The 18,771-nt window shown below is 38.6% G+C and overlaps 2 protein-coding genes across 4 annotated transcripts; one reads left to right on the top strand and one right to left on the bottom strand.

Annotated features, from left to right (window-relative positions):
- Positions 1–835: 835 nt before the first annotated feature.
- NDUFB1 (NADH:ubiquinone oxidoreductase subunit B1) lies at positions 836–3,642 on the bottom strand. 2 transcript variants are annotated; one of them, XM_021531957.3, is made up of 3 exons: positions 3,545–3,642; positions 2,276–2,420; positions 836–1,147 (listed from the first exon to the last, which is right to left on the bottom strand). In XM_021531957.3, exons 2-3 carry the CDS (start codon positions 2,413–2,415, stop codon positions 1,111–1,113), a joined length of 177 nt encoding a protein of 58 aa, XP_021387632.1. In that variant the 5' UTR covers positions 2,416–2,420; positions 3,545–3,642; the 3' UTR covers positions 836–1,110. The 2 variants fall into 2 exon arrangements, with proteins under 2 accessions (XP_021387632.1, XP_021387633.1); XM_021531958.3 differs by having other exon boundaries at positions 2,276–2,417; positions 3,545–3,639.
- Positions 3,643–3,699: 57 nt separating this feature from the next.
- CPSF2 (cleavage and polyadenylation specific factor 2) lies at positions 3,700–16,681 on the top strand. 2 transcript variants are annotated; one of them, XM_021531950.2, is made up of 15 exons: positions 3,700–3,766; positions 4,258–4,443; positions 5,901–6,060; positions 6,145–6,250; positions 7,730–7,859; positions 8,173–8,288; positions 8,862–9,049; positions 9,454–9,744; positions 10,830–10,930; positions 11,266–11,466; positions 12,077–12,229; positions 12,777–13,002; positions 14,683–14,982; positions 15,933–16,067; positions 16,216–16,681. In XM_021531950.2, the coding sequence occupies exons 2-15, from the start codon at positions 4,295–4,297 to the stop codon at positions 16,306–16,308; spliced, it is 2,349 nt and encodes a 782-aa protein (XP_021387625.1). In that variant the 5' UTR covers positions 3,700–3,766; positions 4,258–4,294; the 3' UTR covers positions 16,309–16,681. The 2 variants fall into 2 exon arrangements, with proteins under 2 accessions (XP_021387625.1, XP_077640110.1); XM_077783984.1 differs by having other exon boundaries at positions 12,777–13,007; positions 14,688–14,982.
- Positions 16,682–18,771: the final 2,090 nt, after the last annotated feature.

The following is an 18,771-nucleotide window of genomic DNA, read 5'->3' as shown; positions in this document are numbered from 1 at the left end:
GGCGCCCCCTGCCGGAGAGGAGGCCGGCGGGCTAAACCGTCGCTGGCCGCGAGCGCCCCCGCGCGGCAGCAGCGCCCGCGGGGAGCGACACCCGCCGCCGGCTCGCTCCTCTGCCGGCTGGCCCCGCACCGGCCCGGGACCGCTTCTATCCGCACCGGCCCGGGACCGCTTCTATCCGCACCGGCCCGGTACCGCTTCTATCCGCACCGGCCCGGTACCGCTTCTATCCGCACCGGCCCGGGACCGCTTCTATCCGCACCGGCCCCGCGCCGCTTCTATCCGCACCGGCCCCGCGCCGCTTCTATCCGCACCGGCCCGGTACCGCTTCTATCCGCACCGGCCCGGTACCGCTTCTATCCGCACCGCCCGGTACCGCTTCTATCCGCACCGGCCGGGTACCGCTTCTATCCGCACCGGCCCGGTACCGCTTCTATCCGCACCGGCCCCGCGCCGCTTCTATCCGCACCTGCCCGGTACCGCTTCTATCCGCACCGGCCCGGTACCGCTTCTATCCGCACCGGCCCCGCGCCGCTTCTATCCGCACCGGCCCCGCGCCGCTTCCCCCGCACCGAGCGGAGCGGCGCCCGGCACCGCTCCTGCCTTGTGCTCACCAGCTGCGCACTCCTTAGACCCTCCTGGTCCGCTCACAAAGCCTCAATAACTGCTTAACCACTATTCCAAACAAGCCTACAGAGACAATCCAGAAAGCAACTTAAGCAGGTTCAGTACCTGTCAAACACATTCTGGATTTATGGAAGTATTTCTTTGAAGGCTAGTTCATGAAATAGCTATAAACACACGGATTCCACACCATACACAGCAATACCAACATAAATGATTTTTGCATAGTTTATTCTATAATTCTTCCTCTCCTTTCCAGAGTAAGGAAGAAAATTCTCTCAATGCTTGTGGACTAATGGAACTCCTGAACATATATGAGTCATGTAATTAAATCATCTTCAAAAAGTAACACCAGATATTAAACTAGCACTGATGAACTGCAGATGTCCTTTACTGTAGTATCCTCTCAGGGTAAAAATCATATTCCTGTTCTTTCAATATGTAAGACGATGAATCAAACAAAAATGTCTTCCTTTTCATCATCAGCTTTTATTTCCAAGTTACTTCTTCACCAGGCTTCAATTCCCTGTGTAGAAAAAAACCCAAAAAACAAGAGGGAAGAGACTAAAATTAGTATCATTATTTTTAGAATAATTATTAATATTTGTGTTAGTTTACATTCAACCATACCTTCAATTTGAGATTTATGTAAAAATTTAATTTTCCTTGCAATTGCTGTCAGTTAAAAATCTTTCCATACTGATAAACTTCCTCCTTTCTTTCAAAAGCTTCAATGGATTGAGTCCTCTGAATTTCCATTCATTTAAATGGAAGCACAGAACAGCTGACTTCTAAGTAGTTAACAGACTTTTAACTGGATCCAAAATGAAAAATTCTACTTTTTTAAAATGTAACAATTCATTACTTTAGTGGAAAGAGAAATGTGAAAGAAGAAGGGATTTTTACAAGACACCGACATAGCAGCCCAACTTCACTAACAAATACATTAAGAAAAGTGCTAATGTATCAGGGGAGTGGATTATGTCAAAAGCTTTCTTTCTTATTCAAAATGAATTTAGGTGAGGCCAGAGGAGGAAAGACAAATCCACTAGAAAACTGATAGCTACTATCAGTTTCTGCAACATGACTTTTTTCTCTCCTCTTTTGTTAACCTCAAGACCTAATACAGAATTAGAACTGACACAGGTGAGTCAATGCCTGAAGTTCTCTGATGTAAATACTCCCTGAGGAACCAGAGCCAGAAAACCCAAACTCATCAGTGTATATAATCACATAATTCAGTGAAGACATAGCAGGTTGTATGTTAATTTTCAAGGACTTGGTAATTACTTTTAAGTAACACACATTTATAAAAAGAATTTTGTCAAAAAGCACTGTGATAATTTTAAATTTAAGAAAGAAAATAAAAACTCAAGCACTGTGTTTTCTGCTGAAGTTACAGAGAGTTAAAATAATGGTTTCCATATTTCATGACCACGAACTTGACAGCAGTTAATGATTCTTTCTTTCATGAAGATGATAGCTTCTAAAGATTCCGTTTTCAGAGGGTATTACTGACCTAAAACACTTCATGAATGCTTGATATTTTTAGGCCTTTCTTCCCTTTTTTTGGTTACAATCATGACTAAAAAAGAACTGAGAAGCACTTTGAATAATAACTATATACGTATACAAGAGGCATCATAAAGCAGACCTTTTATATAATAAGCTCTTGTTTCTGAAGGCAGACAATCTTTCATCATTCCATCTGTCCAAATAGCATCCAATCACAAATCCTAAGGGAACAAGGATGTGAACCCAGTGTTCACGCACAGCTTGGGCGAAATTCACCATGACTGCTAGAAAGAAAAGTGTAGGAGGTAAGAGGTACTAATACTTGTGCACTTGGAAACTGGTGCATGCTTGGCACCTTTACTCTCACTTATTAGGATTCCACAATTACATAATATACATGAAGGCTATCAAACACTTCCTGGGAGAAACATGCTGCTCTCAAACCCATACCCGGCCTTCTTAGAAATAATCCTAAATGTTAACCCTGGGAAAAAGGATTTCATCCTAAAACAGGAGAGAAATAAAACATCTCTTTAATTTACTCTTTAAAGCAATTCTATAGAAGTTTGCTACTCTGTAAAGCATTAGAAACACTTTCATAACCTAAACTTCTGTAGAAGGAGACTTCATTATCTGCGTCAAGTCTCAGAGACTGACAGATAAGAAAGGACTTTTCTAAAATCACAGAATGACAGAATCATTACAGTTGGAATGGACCTTTGGAGATCATCCAGTCCAACCTCTCTGTCAACACATCCTGGTGGTTTCTCAATGTCTCCAGATAGGGAGACTTCACGGCCTCTCTGGAAAGCTGTTCCAGTGCTCTGTAACCCTCAAATTGAAGAAGTTCTTCCTCGTCTTGAGGCAGAACTTCTTGTGTTTTAGCAATGGCTATTGCTCCTTGTCCCATTGCTGGGCACCAACGAAAAGAGTTTGGCACCCGTCTTTGAGATATTTACACCCATTAGTGAGATCCCCTCGCAGACCTCTCCAAACTATAGGGGCCCAGCAAACCTTCCCAACCCAACCAAAGCCTTCCAGATTAGGGAATTACACGGGATGGCAGTGAGGTCTGTCACACAGCCGCGGGCTCGGACCCCGGCCGGCTCCCGGGGGCGAACTCCGCCGCCGTTCGCGCCGCGGCCGCTGTGGGGCGGCCAGGCAGGCGGACAGGCAGGCGGACAGGCGGGCACCCCTGCGGAACCCCCGCCCCGGGCCCGGCCGCTGACTCGCGGCACGGCCCCACCACCTCCCGGCTCAGCCGCCTCCGGCCTGCCCGGGACCCGACCGCCGTAAAGCCCCACGGCTGAGGGGCGCTCGCTCCCGCCCGCCCGCCGCCGCCGTGTCCCGGCCGAGGCGCTCCCGGCAGGCCCGACAGCGGTCCCGCCCCGCGCCACCCCGCCATTACCGCCGCTCGCGCCGCAGCGGGACCGCAGCGGCCGCGCCAAGGGCACCGGGAACGGGCGGGCCGGGCCAGACCACGCGCTGCGCGGGGCCGGGGGAGGAGCGCGCTCCCCCCGGCAGGCTCGCGGTGGTGCCGCCCGCTACCCTTCCGCCCGCTGCCCCGCCTCCCCGCCCCCGCAAGATGGCGGCGAGCGCGGCGCGGGCTGGGGGTGGTTGAGGGCGGCAGGTACCGGCTTCTTCGCATCATCATCCTCCTCTTCCCCTTGTTCTCCTCGTCTCGGACTGGAGTGCGCGCACCGCTCGCCCCCGTGTCCCCGTCCCCGCCCGGCGAGAGGCCAGGCCCGGGCGCCAGGCCCGGTGGGGCGCTGGAGCCCCGGAGCCCCCGCGGGGCGCCCGGCCCGCGCTGTGCCCATGGTCGGGCAGGCCTGGGTTGGAGGGTCGCGGCCCTGGATGTGCCATCTCTGGGTGCCCCCATCCAGCTCCGTGGAGCTGCTGTTAACCGCGCTGCTCTTAGGGATCCTTTTTAAAATTATTCTTGATATTTATTGTAGAAAATTAACCCCACCTCTTTCTAATACCTGCAAGAGTAGAATGTTAATGTCTGCGACTTTAGCAGCTGTATTGAACAGTATTAACACCGTTAGCCTGCATATTTTCAGGAATATGTGAAGCTAGATCTAAATAACATCTAAGTGAAACATTTTGTCCCCCATTCAGATTAGTTCTTTTGGAGATTAAACACTTGGAGAGGAAAATGACATCGATTATCAAGTTGACTACGCTCTCGGGGGTGCAGGAGGAATCTGCCCTCTGCTATCTTTTGCAAGTAGATGAGTTTCGTTTTCTTTTGGACTGTGGCTGGGATGAAAACTTTTCTATGGATATTATTGATTCTCTGAGGAAGTAAGTAGTTCAGTTCATACACCTGTTAAATTAGGGCTTGGTCTATCTTAAAAGTTTTCAAAATTCCACGCAGTGGTATAGTGTTGCTAAATGCAAAATTGTTCTTTTGTTTTGTTTTGTGTATATTTTACATGAAGGGTATCACACTGCTGAAACATTTCCTGCAGAAACTTGGGATATTTTCCTTGTCAGTCCAATGAGTTGTGTCTCTTGACTGTAATTCTCAAACTGTTCACTTTTTGTTTTGGCTTATATGATTTGTTTGTTTTTTATTGTCATAAATGTGACACCTTTTAGGGGAGACTGACCTTGACTGTCAGCTAATTCAGAATAGTTAACTAAGTTTTAAATGGGAGAGGAAGCCTTCCTGTATGTAGGCTGGATACAAAGCAGTTCAACTCTTGGCTCTTGTTTCAAGTTGAATAGACTGTCAGGAAAACACCTTCTGTCAAGACACTAGCCCTGCAAAGGGAAAAAACCCCTCCAACCCAAAATCTACCCAGCCTTCAATACTGAACTTCTTCAGATGTACAACAAGGAGCTGTGCTGATTGCCAAGTTAGGACTGAAACATGGAAATTTAGGAAGGAAACTGAGCTTTTTGATACTAGTTTTGTAGCATTGACACACTTGCAATGTTTGAAATCTTTTAAGTGAGGATTGTTGAGGATAATTTATACAATTTTTTAAGTGTCTTATCTAAGAAGCAATTAGATAAAATTCCCTGTATCATAACAGCCATTGAGATGAATGTGTATGTCCCTCTTAGTATGCAAGGGAACAAAAAACTGTCAGTCCAGCTTGTATTTTCATTTGTTACATGTGTTTTATGCTCTCAAGTTTTTCAGTTATGATATGTAGAAAGGTTTTAGTCAGAGTTCTAATTTTATGCAACACTTTGCAAGAAAAAACAAATGTTTTTAAGAGTAATAAAATCCCCCAAACTGATGTGCTACTTTTCTTAAATTATATGTTTGATCTTTTCTGTATTTAAAGAAATATATTTTGATTTGGTCTTTATCAGTTTAAAGATTGTTGTGTCTTTGGTCCTATTACTTGTTCACTCCCATCAGAAGAAAAGTTGTAGTCTGTTTTGGGGTGTATAAGCAATTTGTAGCACATCTATACTGATAATATTCTTGGTCCTTCAGTTAATTTACTTTCTGGTGTCCACTTATATACTAAGGTCTTTTTTTATCAGGAGTTTGATGTGAAACTTATGTCTTCTGATCTAAAAGTTATGCTTTCTGAAGTCACTTGTGTTTTTAAATACTTGAACATTAGGAAACACCTGTAAGTTTTAATTATGATTTTTAAAACTGTCCCAGTTCTTGAAGGGTTTAAATTTCATTATTTGGCATTCAGATTGTGTATGTATTCTCAAAATATCTCTAGCAGGGGATATACAAAACCATACAGAGCTCCATTCAATGGCTTTTGTTGGCCCTCTTTTTATAGGCACGTACACCAGGTTGATGCTGTTCTTCTTTCCCACCCTGACCCTCTACACCTTGGTGCACTTCCATATGCAGTTGGAAAAATGGGATTGAATTGTGCCATTTATGCAACTATTCCTGTATATAAAATGGGACAGATGTTTATGTATGATCTCTACCAGGTATGTTTAAGTTGATACTTTCATACACATCATCTGTGATATGGTGGAGTGTTTGAATGCTCTGTACCTCTTTGTTTGTTTTAGTCCCGCCATAATACTGAAGATTTCACACTCTTTACGTTGGATGATGTAGATGCAGCCTTTGATAAGATACAACAGCTGAAGTTTTCTCAGATTGTGAACTTAAAAGGTAAAGTTGCCACCTCAAGAACTTACTTTTAGTGAAAGGCAACAGAGCAGTTAAGAGTTAAAGTAACTTTTTTAAAGGGACTGAATTCTGAAATACTGTGTTTTGCAGTGCTGAATTCATTAGCCTTATGTCAGTCTGCATTAATTGCAATTGTATCTAGAAATGGATAAAATTTTTACTTAGTGCAGAGGAGGTCATGCCAAAGAATGTTTAGGTGTTTGTTTCTCTTTCTTGTTTTTGTAACTTTTTTTGAAATTTACTGATGTCTGTTAAAAGTATTTACTTACGTCTAGCAGCAGATAGCTCAGAACTCTCTATAACCAGTAACACAAGGGAAGGCTTTCTAGAGCAGGTTGCAGAGATGAAGTTACAGCATGTGCATGATTTAATGGGGAGATCTTCAGTGACTCAGATCATACTCAGTGTAGCGTATTGCTGGAACATGTGACACTCAACAGCTTTCCATTAGTGTTGAATGTAAAGAGAATAAAACAAAAACTGTCTTCTTGGACAGAGATACATACAGACTGACCACCAGGAGTTTGTCTCTGTAGTGCAGTATTTTACAGGTTCATGAATAGTGCTGCCAAAAGACTTGACTTCTTATTTGGAAAATAGAGAGAGGATGTTGTCCTTGAAAGACTGTTGGCTCTTTTCTGAGATAGTTGTAGCAAGGCTATGTCTACCCTGGAATTTTTTACATCTAAAGAGTAATTTTAGCATGCAACTTTTTTAAAACAACTAACTTCTTTTATATTTAATGGAGGTGATTTGAAAAGACTCAATGGAGGCCTTTAAAAATATAATATATGTTTAATTATTAATTATTACTGTGCATATAATGCAGCAGAGTCAGTGAGTAATGGTTGTGAGTGGTCTCATTTTAATCTGACAAACATGCAGGCTGGTATCAATGACAGGGAGCAACAGTGCATTTGAAAAATGCATCAGGTGCTGAAAAGTTCTGTCATCCCTGACTGCAGCACATGAACACCTTTTCTGCTATGATTTGACTTGAGTGTTTGTCATTCTGGAAAGCTTCCAGATTATGTAATTTATGTAAGTTTTCCTAAGTACCTCAAAAGTGATTGATACAGTAAGCATTTAGTGTTGCCCCAGAGAGGATCCGGGCTTTCATCATTGTGCTTGCTTTCTTGTGATATGTTTTTTGTATAATTTACTGTTGTTTATGTCCATAGTTACAGCAGCTCTGCAGTGCCTCTGAGTATCAGTGGGAGGTGGAGGGAAGAAGTGATCTTTACTTTAGTTTCTTTATTCTGGAGGAAATATAAAAGTGAATTGCAAAATATTTTTATGTTACTGCTTAGGAAGGATGGATATTACTACTTTTTCATAATTCATTTGATTTTTTTTCTCAGTAGTAATTTGGGTTTTCAGTTGTTTAAAGTTACTATGTCTTGTTCAGAGTAATGGATTTTGATATGTGTAATCTACCTAAAATATTGAAAACCTTTGTAGGCAAAGGACATGGTTTGTCAATCACACCATTGCCAGCTGGTCACATGATAGGAGGCACAATTTGGAAGATTGTCAAGGATGGGGAGGAAGAAATTGTTTATGCCGTTGATTTCAACCACAAGAGGGAGATGTAAGTTCAACACAGTAATGTATAGCGCTTAGCTGTGTTAGGTGTGTATCACTTAGTGGGTGATAAGAAGATGTGAAAGTGCATCTAATAAGACCACTAATTTCATTTGCATCCAGATTAATAAGTTTGAAGCAAGCATTAGCTCTGGGTTTCTTTACTCATTCATTTTTATTTATTTGTAAATTTGAAGCAGGAAGCATTCAGCAGCTGAGTAGTTTGGTTTCTGTACATGCAAGTATCTGGAATCTAGCTGTCTTATTTTTTCTCATAAAATAGAAATGCAAAAAAGTGAGATTTTTCCTTTTTTCCACAGCCATCTGAATGGATGTTCCTTGGAAATGTTGAGCAGGCCTTCATTGCTTATTACAGATTCATTTAATGCTACTTATGTACAACCCAGGAGGAAGCAAAGGGATGAACAGCTGCTGAGTATGTATTGTATTGTTTGGGCTTCAAAAATATCAGTAATGTGATTTATTAGCCACTAAAAATTATTTTTCTATAAGAAATTCATTAGCATTTAAACTTAAGAATCCTTATTAAAATGTAACAAGTTTTGAATTACTCTTTTCTGGTGATACTGATCCTGCAAATTAAATGTTTTCCTAACAACAATGAACCATATTTGAAAATAGTATATTTTACCCAGTATCCTTAAATCTCTTCAGGAATTTTTAAATCACCTTCCTCAGCACTTTCCTTTTTTAAACTCCCATTTTCTGTTGTTTTTTAATTAAAAAAAAACAAACAAACAAAATAAAGAAATACCAAGGCAGAGAGATCTTCAGAGCTACTGAGGAAACTCCAGCTCCCTTTAATTGTGGTGGAAGTGTGGATTTGGATCTCTTTTGAAGTTTCATTTGTTTCTGTGTTCAGTACACTTTTGAATATGATTACTAGTGTGATACAACAAAAAAAAAAAAAATCCAAGCCACACCACAAACCTTCTAGCTTTGGTTAAAAGTATAAGTAGGTTTTTGTTTTGTTTTTAATTCTTCTTAGCTAATGTTTTGGAGACATTACGAGGTGATGGAAATGTATTAATAGCCGTGGATACAGCAGGCAGAGTTCTGGAACTTGCTCAGCTTCTTGATCAGATCTGGAGAACAAAAGATGCAGGATTAGGAGTCTACTCTCTTGCACTTTTGAATAATGTCAGCTACAATGTAGTGGAATTCTCTAAATCACAGGTTTGTTTTAATTTTAAAATCCAATTATGAAGAGTAAAGGAACATTTATGCAAAAGCTTTTCTTTTTAATGGTAAAAAGTGGCAAAATACTGGGGGACTGTCCTTATTCTGTACTGCATGTTTGTATCACAGCTCTTTTGATCAAGTAACACAATGTCCAGTTGTGGCAGTGGGCATGTTTCTTGATACTGATTTCTGTCTTTACAATAAGACTTGTTAGCATAGTTTATAGTTGTCAACAGAGAGCTTAAAGTACTTGTTTCAGTGTTGCTTATGCTCAACATTATTCCTACACCTGCTGAGAAATACTGATGTAATCATGGGCATATCGCATCATGTACTTCATATGAAGCTTATACTGTTGAAGAACTTGTATAGATAACTTTTTCTAATACGTATTTTAGGTTGAATGGATGAGTGACAAATTGATGAGGTGCTTTGAAGACAAGAGAAACAACCCTTTTCAGTTCCGCCACCTCTCCTTATGTCACAGTCTGTCTGATCTGGCTCGAGTGCCAAGTCCAAAAGTTGTTCTTGCCAGTCAGCCTGACTTGGAGTGTGGGTTTTCTAGAGATCTTTTCATTCAATGGTGCCAGGATTCCAAAAACTCCATAATTTTAACTTACCGCACTACACCTGGAACATTAGCACGATTCCTGATTGATAATCCATCTGAAAAAGTTATAGATATTGAGGTAAGCATTGTCTCTGTAGCTCCTGGTTTTTATTGTGGGTCATCTAGGGTTGTGTGGGCAAAACTGAACATAGTTTCCTTTTTTATCTTCTGGAAGTGCTTCTAGTGGTGGTGAGAAACCTGAAATCTGCTGCATATTTATTAGATTGTGGATAAATTTACATAAAAATAAGTCTCCTACTGAGAACTGCAAAATGCTTTTTCATGGCATGGCAAAATTAATAGAGCTGAGAATGAAGTTCCTTTTAAATATTTTTAGACAACTTGTTCCTTTGTGTTTGTATTACAATAGAAAAAAATCTGCTTGCAGTTGACGTACAGATCACATATATGATGGGTTGGTCTTGCTGGAAAATTCTCCCAGTTTTGGTGAGAGGAGAATCAAGTCAAATTAGTATAATATATCCCAAAAGGATTGAAGGCTAAGCAAATTCAGGAAATTGGGAGATAATTAATTGCTGTTCATGCTTTCAAATTGTTTTTAATAATCTGTACACCTGTGTCTACTTCTTTCTGGTGCGCACTGTTAATTTATGGAAGTCCTCTGTGATTGCAGTGATAATTTCAATACCGATGATGCAGCTTTCTTTTGGTTTTAGATTGGATTGAAAGAATTGATTTATAGTATTAGATTATTACTAGAATTCAGTTTATTCAAAGTGACCTGTACTTGGGAAACAAGAAACAAAATCTAGCATTGTTTTGCTAGCTAGTATGACTTTGCTAGCTTCTTCTGGTCTGATGTTAATGATAGTAAAACTAAAAAAACACTGCTCGTCTAAGAGTATTTGCCTTCACTTATTGGAGAGATATTTCCTGAAGACATTTTCAAAAATTTTTTGAAAGCTTAATTGATTTTAATATTTTTAGAAATGCTTTCATTTAAAGCAGACTGTACAAATTGATGCTATCATGATGTTGCCATGTCAAGGTACCACATTTTTGCCATAGTCTTGTCTTGTATGTGACATGCAATTTATACTTGCCCTTGGGGCCTAAGAACAAATATTCTTGTCAGCAGCATATAGGAAAAGTATTAACCTTGTGTCAGCTACTTACAGTAACTAATTTTAATTCCATCTGCAGTTGAGAAAACGTGTCAAGTTGGAAGGAAAAGAACTTGAAGAATACCTAGAAAAGGAAAAACTAAAGAAAGAGGCAGCTAAGAAGTTAGAGCAGTCTAAAGAGTAAGTAGGTTGCTCATTCTGCTGTTATGATCAGAGTTGAGATTTCTGTGTGATTATTCTGCTCCTTCAACTCTCTTCAGGCCTATATGAAAATCAGAGTTTCAGTAGCTTTGTGTGAGGGTCCTAAGAATCAGGAGTTGTTGTCTTTGATTTGTTGTTCCGATAGGCCCACTTTCATCTGCCATTTGACTGTGAGCTCTTTCTCAGGTACATAAACTGCCCTTGGCCTTGGTTAGGGTCATGTCAACTGTTGTTTTCTACTCAGTATGTTTATGTAATATGAAACCTGAAGGAAAAAAAAAAAAGTGCTAGGTGTTTTTTGAATATCATTTCAGGGCAGATATTGATTCCAGTGATGAGAGTGATGCTGAGGAGGATATTGATCAGCCGACTTTACATAAGACCAAACATGATTTGATGATGAAAGGTGAAGGTAGCCGGAAAGGAAGCTTCTTCAAACAGGCAAAAAAATCTTATCCAATGTTTCCAGCTCCTGAAGAAAGAATTAAATGGGATGAATATGGTGAAATTATCAAGTATGTGGTGGTAATGTATACTAACATAGTAGCTATGAAATAATCAAAAACTATAAGTAATTGAATTCACTGTTTTGTCTCTTTTGCAGCATTGCTATATGCTCTTCAAACTGCTAAGTCTTAGAGAAAGCTTATGATAAGGATTGAAGCTGCAGAGTGCTGATCCTTGACCTGTGTTTACACCTCTTAGGATGTATTTTCACTCCAGGCTTTTTTTTTTTTTTAATCTTCTGAGATAGAAGATTTTAAATTCTTTTAACCTGACTTTTCTCTGCTTTAAATTTCACTTGATGTTAAATTTGTGAGGTGAGAAAACACTATTCATCCTAACAAAATTCAGTGATATTTGTCAGCTTTGCATAAGGAATTCTTGCTTGAAATCCTCAATTTACTAGTATTTCCTAAGTTATTCAAGTTCTTTTTTAAGATAGGGAAGTTGTATTTTCCAAATCAGCTCTGTTCAAGTGTGGAAATGTTTGTCAGGTGTCGTAAAATTGCTGGCAATAACAGTTAAAAAAATCCCTTAGTAGTAATAATCAACACTGTTTGTTTTTATATTAGGTAGTGCTTTGGTTTTACTCTAAAAAGCAAAATGCCTTTCATTCTTTAGACCTGAGGATTTTCTAGTTCCAGAACTTCAAGCAACAGAAGAAGAAAAAAGCAAATTAGAGTCTGGTTTGACAAATGGAGAGGAGCCTATGGACCAAGATTTATCAGATGTTCCTACCAAATGTATTTCTGCAACAGAATCCATGGAAATTAAGTGAGTGACTTTGTTCTCAATTCTGCTACAGTGGCATGGGTACAGTGCAAATTGGATAAAAGGCTAACTTGGATTTAAGAAAGTGGGAAAGGACTTGATTTTAGTTTATTTTTTTCCCCAAGCTAAGTTGTATTTTACTAGTCTTTCTGGGAGCACAGAATAGTCTTATGGTTCCCCGCTCTTAAAAAGTTTGGTTTGTTTCCTGCCTTATGGAGACAGCTGGAAGAGAGGGAAGAAATTATACAATAGTATGTTAGCATGGATACTTAAGTATGCTTTGTTAAAAGGATAACATTTAGTTATGCTTGTTTCATGGATGACTTATTTTTTTGATAACTAGATAAGTGAATTTTGTGAATGCATAGTGTTAAATACACACACGCTAATATTTGACAACTGTATTTTACAGATCCATAATATACCTTGTGCTGACAGCTTTTGTTGATGTACAATAATTTAAAAATATCTTAACAAAGTATTTGGAGCACTCAGAGGTTTAATCTTTTAAACTAAAACATATTATTCTTGCGTTTTTAATTCAAACTAGAGCCAGAGTTACGTACATTGACTATGAAGGACGTTCAGACGGGGACTCAATTAAAAAAATTATTAACCAAATGAAACCAAGACAACTGGTGATTGTCCATGGACCACCTGAGGCCAGTCAGGACCTTGCAGAATGTTGCAGAGCTTTTGGTGGAAAAGATATTAAAGTTTACATGCCCAAACTTCATGAAACTGTAGATGCTACAAGTGAAACTCACATTTACCAGGTAAGGTACTGCAATTTTTTAGTTGTGTAACTTCTATGGACTGTACTAGAGCTGTATGAGCAGAATGTAATTTGCCCTCTGTCCTTTGGGAGAGGAGAGGTGGTATCACCTATGAGTTCAATTAATTTTGTGTGATCAAGGCATTAGTTGTGTTCTTCTGTCTTTTAGATAAGCATTCTCCTGAGGCTTATTATTCATAAGTTTGGAAAATTTGAATGTGATATCATTGTGTTTTTACCTGAAGTGCAAAAATATGCAAAAGGCAACATTCATGTCCACGGAGGCATAAATTTGCTTTATTGAAGTATTTTCACATTCATAATGCCTATATATAGAATACCATTGTATAATAGCTGTAATTCAGCATTCTCTTTGGAATCTCAAATGGAGCCTTAAAGAGCTAGAATTAAAAAATGCTTCATACTTAAATAGTACCTAAGAGTAAACATGTGAAATTAGGAGCAAGCTAATGATAAAATGAGATACCCATACCCCACAAAAACTTAATGTGATGATTCTTGGTAAGTAACATTATCATAATGTATTGCTGTGTGTTAGCCATGAAAATTAAATGCAATTGATTAAGTTCTAAATAAGAAAGCTGGAATAGCTTATGTGAATTCTGTGTAGATTATGTATGCTCCAAATTTAATTTTTGAAGTTGTTTAGAGGAAAGTCTCTCACAAACACTTTTTGCAGTAATCCTTTATTCCTTTGTTCTTTTAAAGTTAATAGAAAAACATTAGTAGAATTGTTGAAAATTCTGTTTCTTTCTAGAGAAAAATCTGTTCTCCTCTAGTAAGTAGAAAAGTCCAGTTATTAAAAATCATCTAGATATGGCAGCCTTAAAACAGCGTGTTTTCTGCATGTGGTTTGTTTGTTGTTGGGATTTTTTGTTTGTTTTTTAAGGCTATGAGAGTTGCTAGTGTGTAAGAAATGACCCAGGAGAATTGCAGTGGCGATGTTGAATTTGAAAAGAATAGATGTGAGTGAAGTGTCAGTGTCACAGTGTCATTTGAGTGGGCTGTGCTGCACATGGGCGGGTAGCTGGAGGTTCTTTCACATGGTTGTAGCCTTGATTGCACTATGGGAATCATGGACCTTCTAATGTGGATAACAATCTGTAAGAGTAGAGCTTTATTTAAAGGATTAAAGTCCCAGAATCCACCAGAGGAATCAGGGTAAGGGCACTTAAAAGCCTCATACTACAACATAGTTTCTTACAATAAAATAGTAATTATAATTTTTTGGAGAATTTAAATTTTTAACTATTAATCAGTAACCTAAATGTATCTATAGGAACTTCCTCTGAATTTGCTAAGACCAACTGAGGAACAACTTGGCTGCAAAAAAGGTTTCTGGTTTTTTAAAAGAAATTATTGCTCTTGCTGTACATTTAAGTCAAGTTTGCAGTTCTATAGGTTCTTTTTTAATTTTAGCAAAGATGAGAAAGGTGTTGATGTCTGCTGCTTTTTAAGTTGCAATACAAGTGTTACATATTTTAAATTTGAAAGTATCTTGCCTTGGTGATACCAGTTCCATCCTTTCTCTCCAGAAGAGTTCATTAATCAAGCCAATTGGAAAGATGGTGAAGAGAAACTTACTAATCTTTAAAACTTGAAGTAAGACCTCTGTATTTTCCATGAAACCAATAGTACTTTTATTTTTTGTGCAACCCAGGTCAGGTTGAAAGATTCTCTTGTCAGCTCTCTTCAGTTCTGTAAAGCCAAGGATGCTGAGTTGGCTTGGATAGATGGTGTTCTGGACATGAGAGTTTCAAAAGTAGATACTGGAGTTATTTTGGAAGAGGGAGAGTTGAGGGAAGATGAAGACTTAGAGATGCAAGTGGATGTGCCTTCTTCAGACTCAAGTGTGATTGCACAACAGAAGGCCATGAAAAGCCTCTTTGGTGACGATGACAAGGAGATGTGTGAGGAGAGTGAGATCATTCCTACTTTGGAACCACTGCCACCTCATGAGGTACAGAAATGATGCTGGTCTGGATTTCTTTTATGAAGACCTCTGTATTAATTTTTGTTTTTCTAGTGCTTAGAGGTTGATATTGTGATCTTACTCAAATGAAAGCCTAACTGAAACTGGGTTTTCATGTTCCAGTTTCTTTTTGTTAAACCTGGTGCTGTTCTTTGTTCAGCTTTTATGCTTTTCAGTGAGGGTGATCTTTTGCATCCATTAACAGAGCCATATACTTATGAAATAAGATTTTCATTACTGTGTGTCATATCTGTAATTAGTACTTGCAGATAGAGAAATCAATTGGTGTTAGTCACTTCAGGATTTTATTAAATTTTGTCAATGATACTTCAAAGATACTTCACATACTTGAGATACAGATCTTTGACATTCATACATCTGCTTCTGTAGTAGTGATTTGAGAATTCATTATGTTTATCTTTGCGATAAGTTTACGGTAGCTCTTAAAATACTTTGCATTTTAGAAGATACTATTTTATCTTTCTGTTGAATTATTCCAGTACCTTTTAATCCTAGAGATGCTTTTTAAGATTCTCTGTTTCACAGTCCTAAATGTAGTGTGTTCTGGGAGCTAGGGAATTATGGAGACAGCTCTAAAGTCTGTTCAGATTCATGGCAACTGTCATAGCACCCTGTACTGATCAGCAGTACACCTCACTGCAGCTTGGTCCCTGGCATAGCATGGCTTGGAAGAGGGATCTTCATTGTAGCTTTCTATTTGTACTCAATATGTGAGCAAAGAAAAACCTTTTGCTTTTTGTGATGGGTAACTTCTACAGGTCTTCTGTCCTGAAGATGTATTGCTGCAGGTGAACAGAAATAGAACCAATTTAGAGTCCTGTAGTTTTGGGCACACTGCTGCCAACGCAATAATGAGCTCTTTGGAAAAATGGAAGGTGTTAAATAGAAGCAGTAAAATTGTGTATGTTGTTTTGAAGGTTCTTGGGCATCAGTCTGTGTTTATGAATGAGCCAAGACTGTCTGACTTCAAGCAGGTTCTCTTGCGGGAAGGTATACAAGCTGAATTTGTTGGAGGAGTGCTTGTGTGCAACAACCTAGTGGCTGTCCGCAGGGTAGGTGCTCTGTGTTTTAATCTCTTTGGCAAATAATATTATAAAAGAATATATATTATTTTAGTAATAAATAAAACCTTATTTTAGTAATAAATGAAGTTTCTCATTAATGTAAAGATAATAAATTGAAACATATCTTTTGTTTCAGACTGAAACAGGGCGTATTGGATTGGAAGGCTGCCTCTGCCAGGACTTCTATAGGATAAGAGACCTTTTATATGAGCAATATGCTATCGTCTAAGAAAAGTGCTGCGAAGGTGTTTTCACTTGAACTTTTACAGACAATGGAGGTTTCTCCCAGTTTCTGACTTTTTGTAGTTTTCTAATTTATACAGGGAAACCTAATGCATAAAGAACAGTTAGCTGCCATGAACATGTGAGTAACTGCTACTGTTGTTCATAAATCTATTGGTACATTCCATGTAGATGACTGTTAAACTGTTACAACTTGGCATCTCCCACATAACACATTATAAATGAGTTTATGACTATGAATGCTCCTCAGGAAAGGTTCAATTTGTCAGGGCTTGTTTTGGTTTCACAGATTTCCCGTCAAAGAATACGAAACATGTAAAAGTCCTTTGTTCTAAAATAAGATTGATAAAGAACTATGATTTCTTTGGTTTTGTTTGTTTTGGTTTCTGTGTGGTTGTTTTTGGTTTCAGTTGCTTGGGGTTTTTTTTTAGTAAGTTTGATTTGGGGAACAGTCTCAAATATCTCCCTTTTTTGTTTTTAAACTGAGGTTAGTTGAAGTACATTATTAACAGCCCACTTAAAGCTAGACTGCCTAAAGTTTCCCCAGTGTTAATCTGGCTGCATTTTAACACTGTATCAGTTCCATCTTACTGGTTTCTTCTGGAACAGCATTTCATGTTCTAATCTACAGGATAAAAAATTTACTTAGGCAATTAATCTAAGAAGATTGGATTATATTTTCAGGCATTTTAAAATGCAGTAATTATGCTTCAGAGTAACTTCTGTGCAAACTTACAGAATTTGTAGCTCCTAGCTCTTCCAAAATTATGCCAATTATAAAACCTTTTCTAAGTTCTGATTTTAATATTTTTCAAAGTCTAAAGCCTTTATGCATGCACTGTTGTTTGTTCAGAGTGCCATGAGCCAAGTTCAGGAAAATCTTTTCTCTTGAAATCTGAGTTCACGTAATGTATTTAATGATTTTCTGCTATGTTCTGTTCTAGATGACAGTATGAATTATTGTAACTGCTGATGCTGGGAATTTACCTTACCTTTTAGGTAAGGATAAACACAGTTTTGAGTTCATTAATTTCTCAGAAATTAATTTATAAAAACAAATAGCCTCTCAAGTTTATTTAATCCTTTTCTCCCCTATCCACGTGTGAAACACCAACTTTGGCAGTGGAGGGTTGTTTTCTTTTTACATAAAACTATGTAATATATGCTCTTTGTGTGTATGCTTAAATAAAACCTTTTGAAAAAGTGGCAAAAAATAGCCCTGTGGGCTATCAATGGAAAGATAATTTACTTTGCAATTAGTTCTCAACAAAAATTTTCTATCTGATCTACAGACTATTCTGTTTAAAATTGTAGCTTAAAAGTGAAGATTGTATTAAGCATTTGATAGAACTATACACTAGAAATGTAAAAAACTTTAAAATATAATACTGAGTGAGAATGTATTTTCCTACACAAAATCTAGGGATAACTAGATAGCTCAGTGTTGTGGGTTTTTTCTTAACAGTCTAGAAAAATCTTTATTTCCCTTATATTGATAACCAGAACTTCACAGAACTGCTCTGGTTTTGTAGCAATGCTATGTAAATCTATATGATACTGAATACTCATTCCTGAATACTATTTTATTACTACTGTTGCTGATACTAGTGAACTTTTATAAAGTTAGTTACTTTGTACATAATCATATTGGCAATAGGACTTTAACCTGGAGGGCTTAGGATGGGAAGGGATCACATATGCCTGCATGGAATACACCAATAAAGAAAAAAACCCTTAGGAAGTCAAATTAGTTCTGTTTTTTAAAAAAAGGATAAAGCCAGCACAGTGTGATCATAAACCTTTCTATCAGTTTTGTTTGTTTTTCTAAATTACTGATACCAATTCAGCTAAGATCACAACGTTTCAGTGTTACCATTCTACATTCTAGCATGTGCTGACAGAGAATCCCACATTAGTGCTATTACTGAGGAAAAGACTCAAGTATAAGCAGAACAACTTCTTATTTTAGTCTATTCAGTATAAGAAGTGTGAAATCAGACCTAGAAAGCTGATATGCAAGGTGAAAGTAGTCAGCTGAGTGCTGGGACTGGAGTTCTGGATGTCTGTAGAGAATGTATCAGGCTGCACTGGTGCTGTGGGCCAGGTGTGCTCCTCAGCTGGGCATGCAGTGCTTGTAAAGCAGTGTGCACCTGAAGCCAATGCTCATTCATTTTGCCTATTCTGCTGGCAGTTCCTTGATATGTTCTCAACTAAGGTTTGCTTTAGACAGTAATTGAACTTCTCTGTGTGATTTTCAGAGTTACTAGTCTGGTTCTAGTTTTTACCTGAACCTAAAAGATTGATTTCCCCTTACCTTCACAAAATGTCACTACTGCCGTGATCCATAAGTTGTGTTTTCAGGCTTCTACATTTTCTTCATTAGCAGTAAAAATGTGGCAAAGAGTACCATTTCTTATTCTGTGCTCTGTTGCTTCTGAGGGTAAGAACA

Source organism: Lonchura striata, chromosome 6, assembly GCF_046129695.1.
Source record: "Lonchura striata isolate bLonStr1 chromosome 6, bLonStr1.mat, whole genome shotgun sequence".
Lineage (NCBI taxonomy): Eukaryota > Metazoa > Chordata > Aves > Passeriformes > Estrildidae > Lonchura > Lonchura striata.
This window is presented reverse-complemented; position numbering and strand designations above follow the sequence as displayed.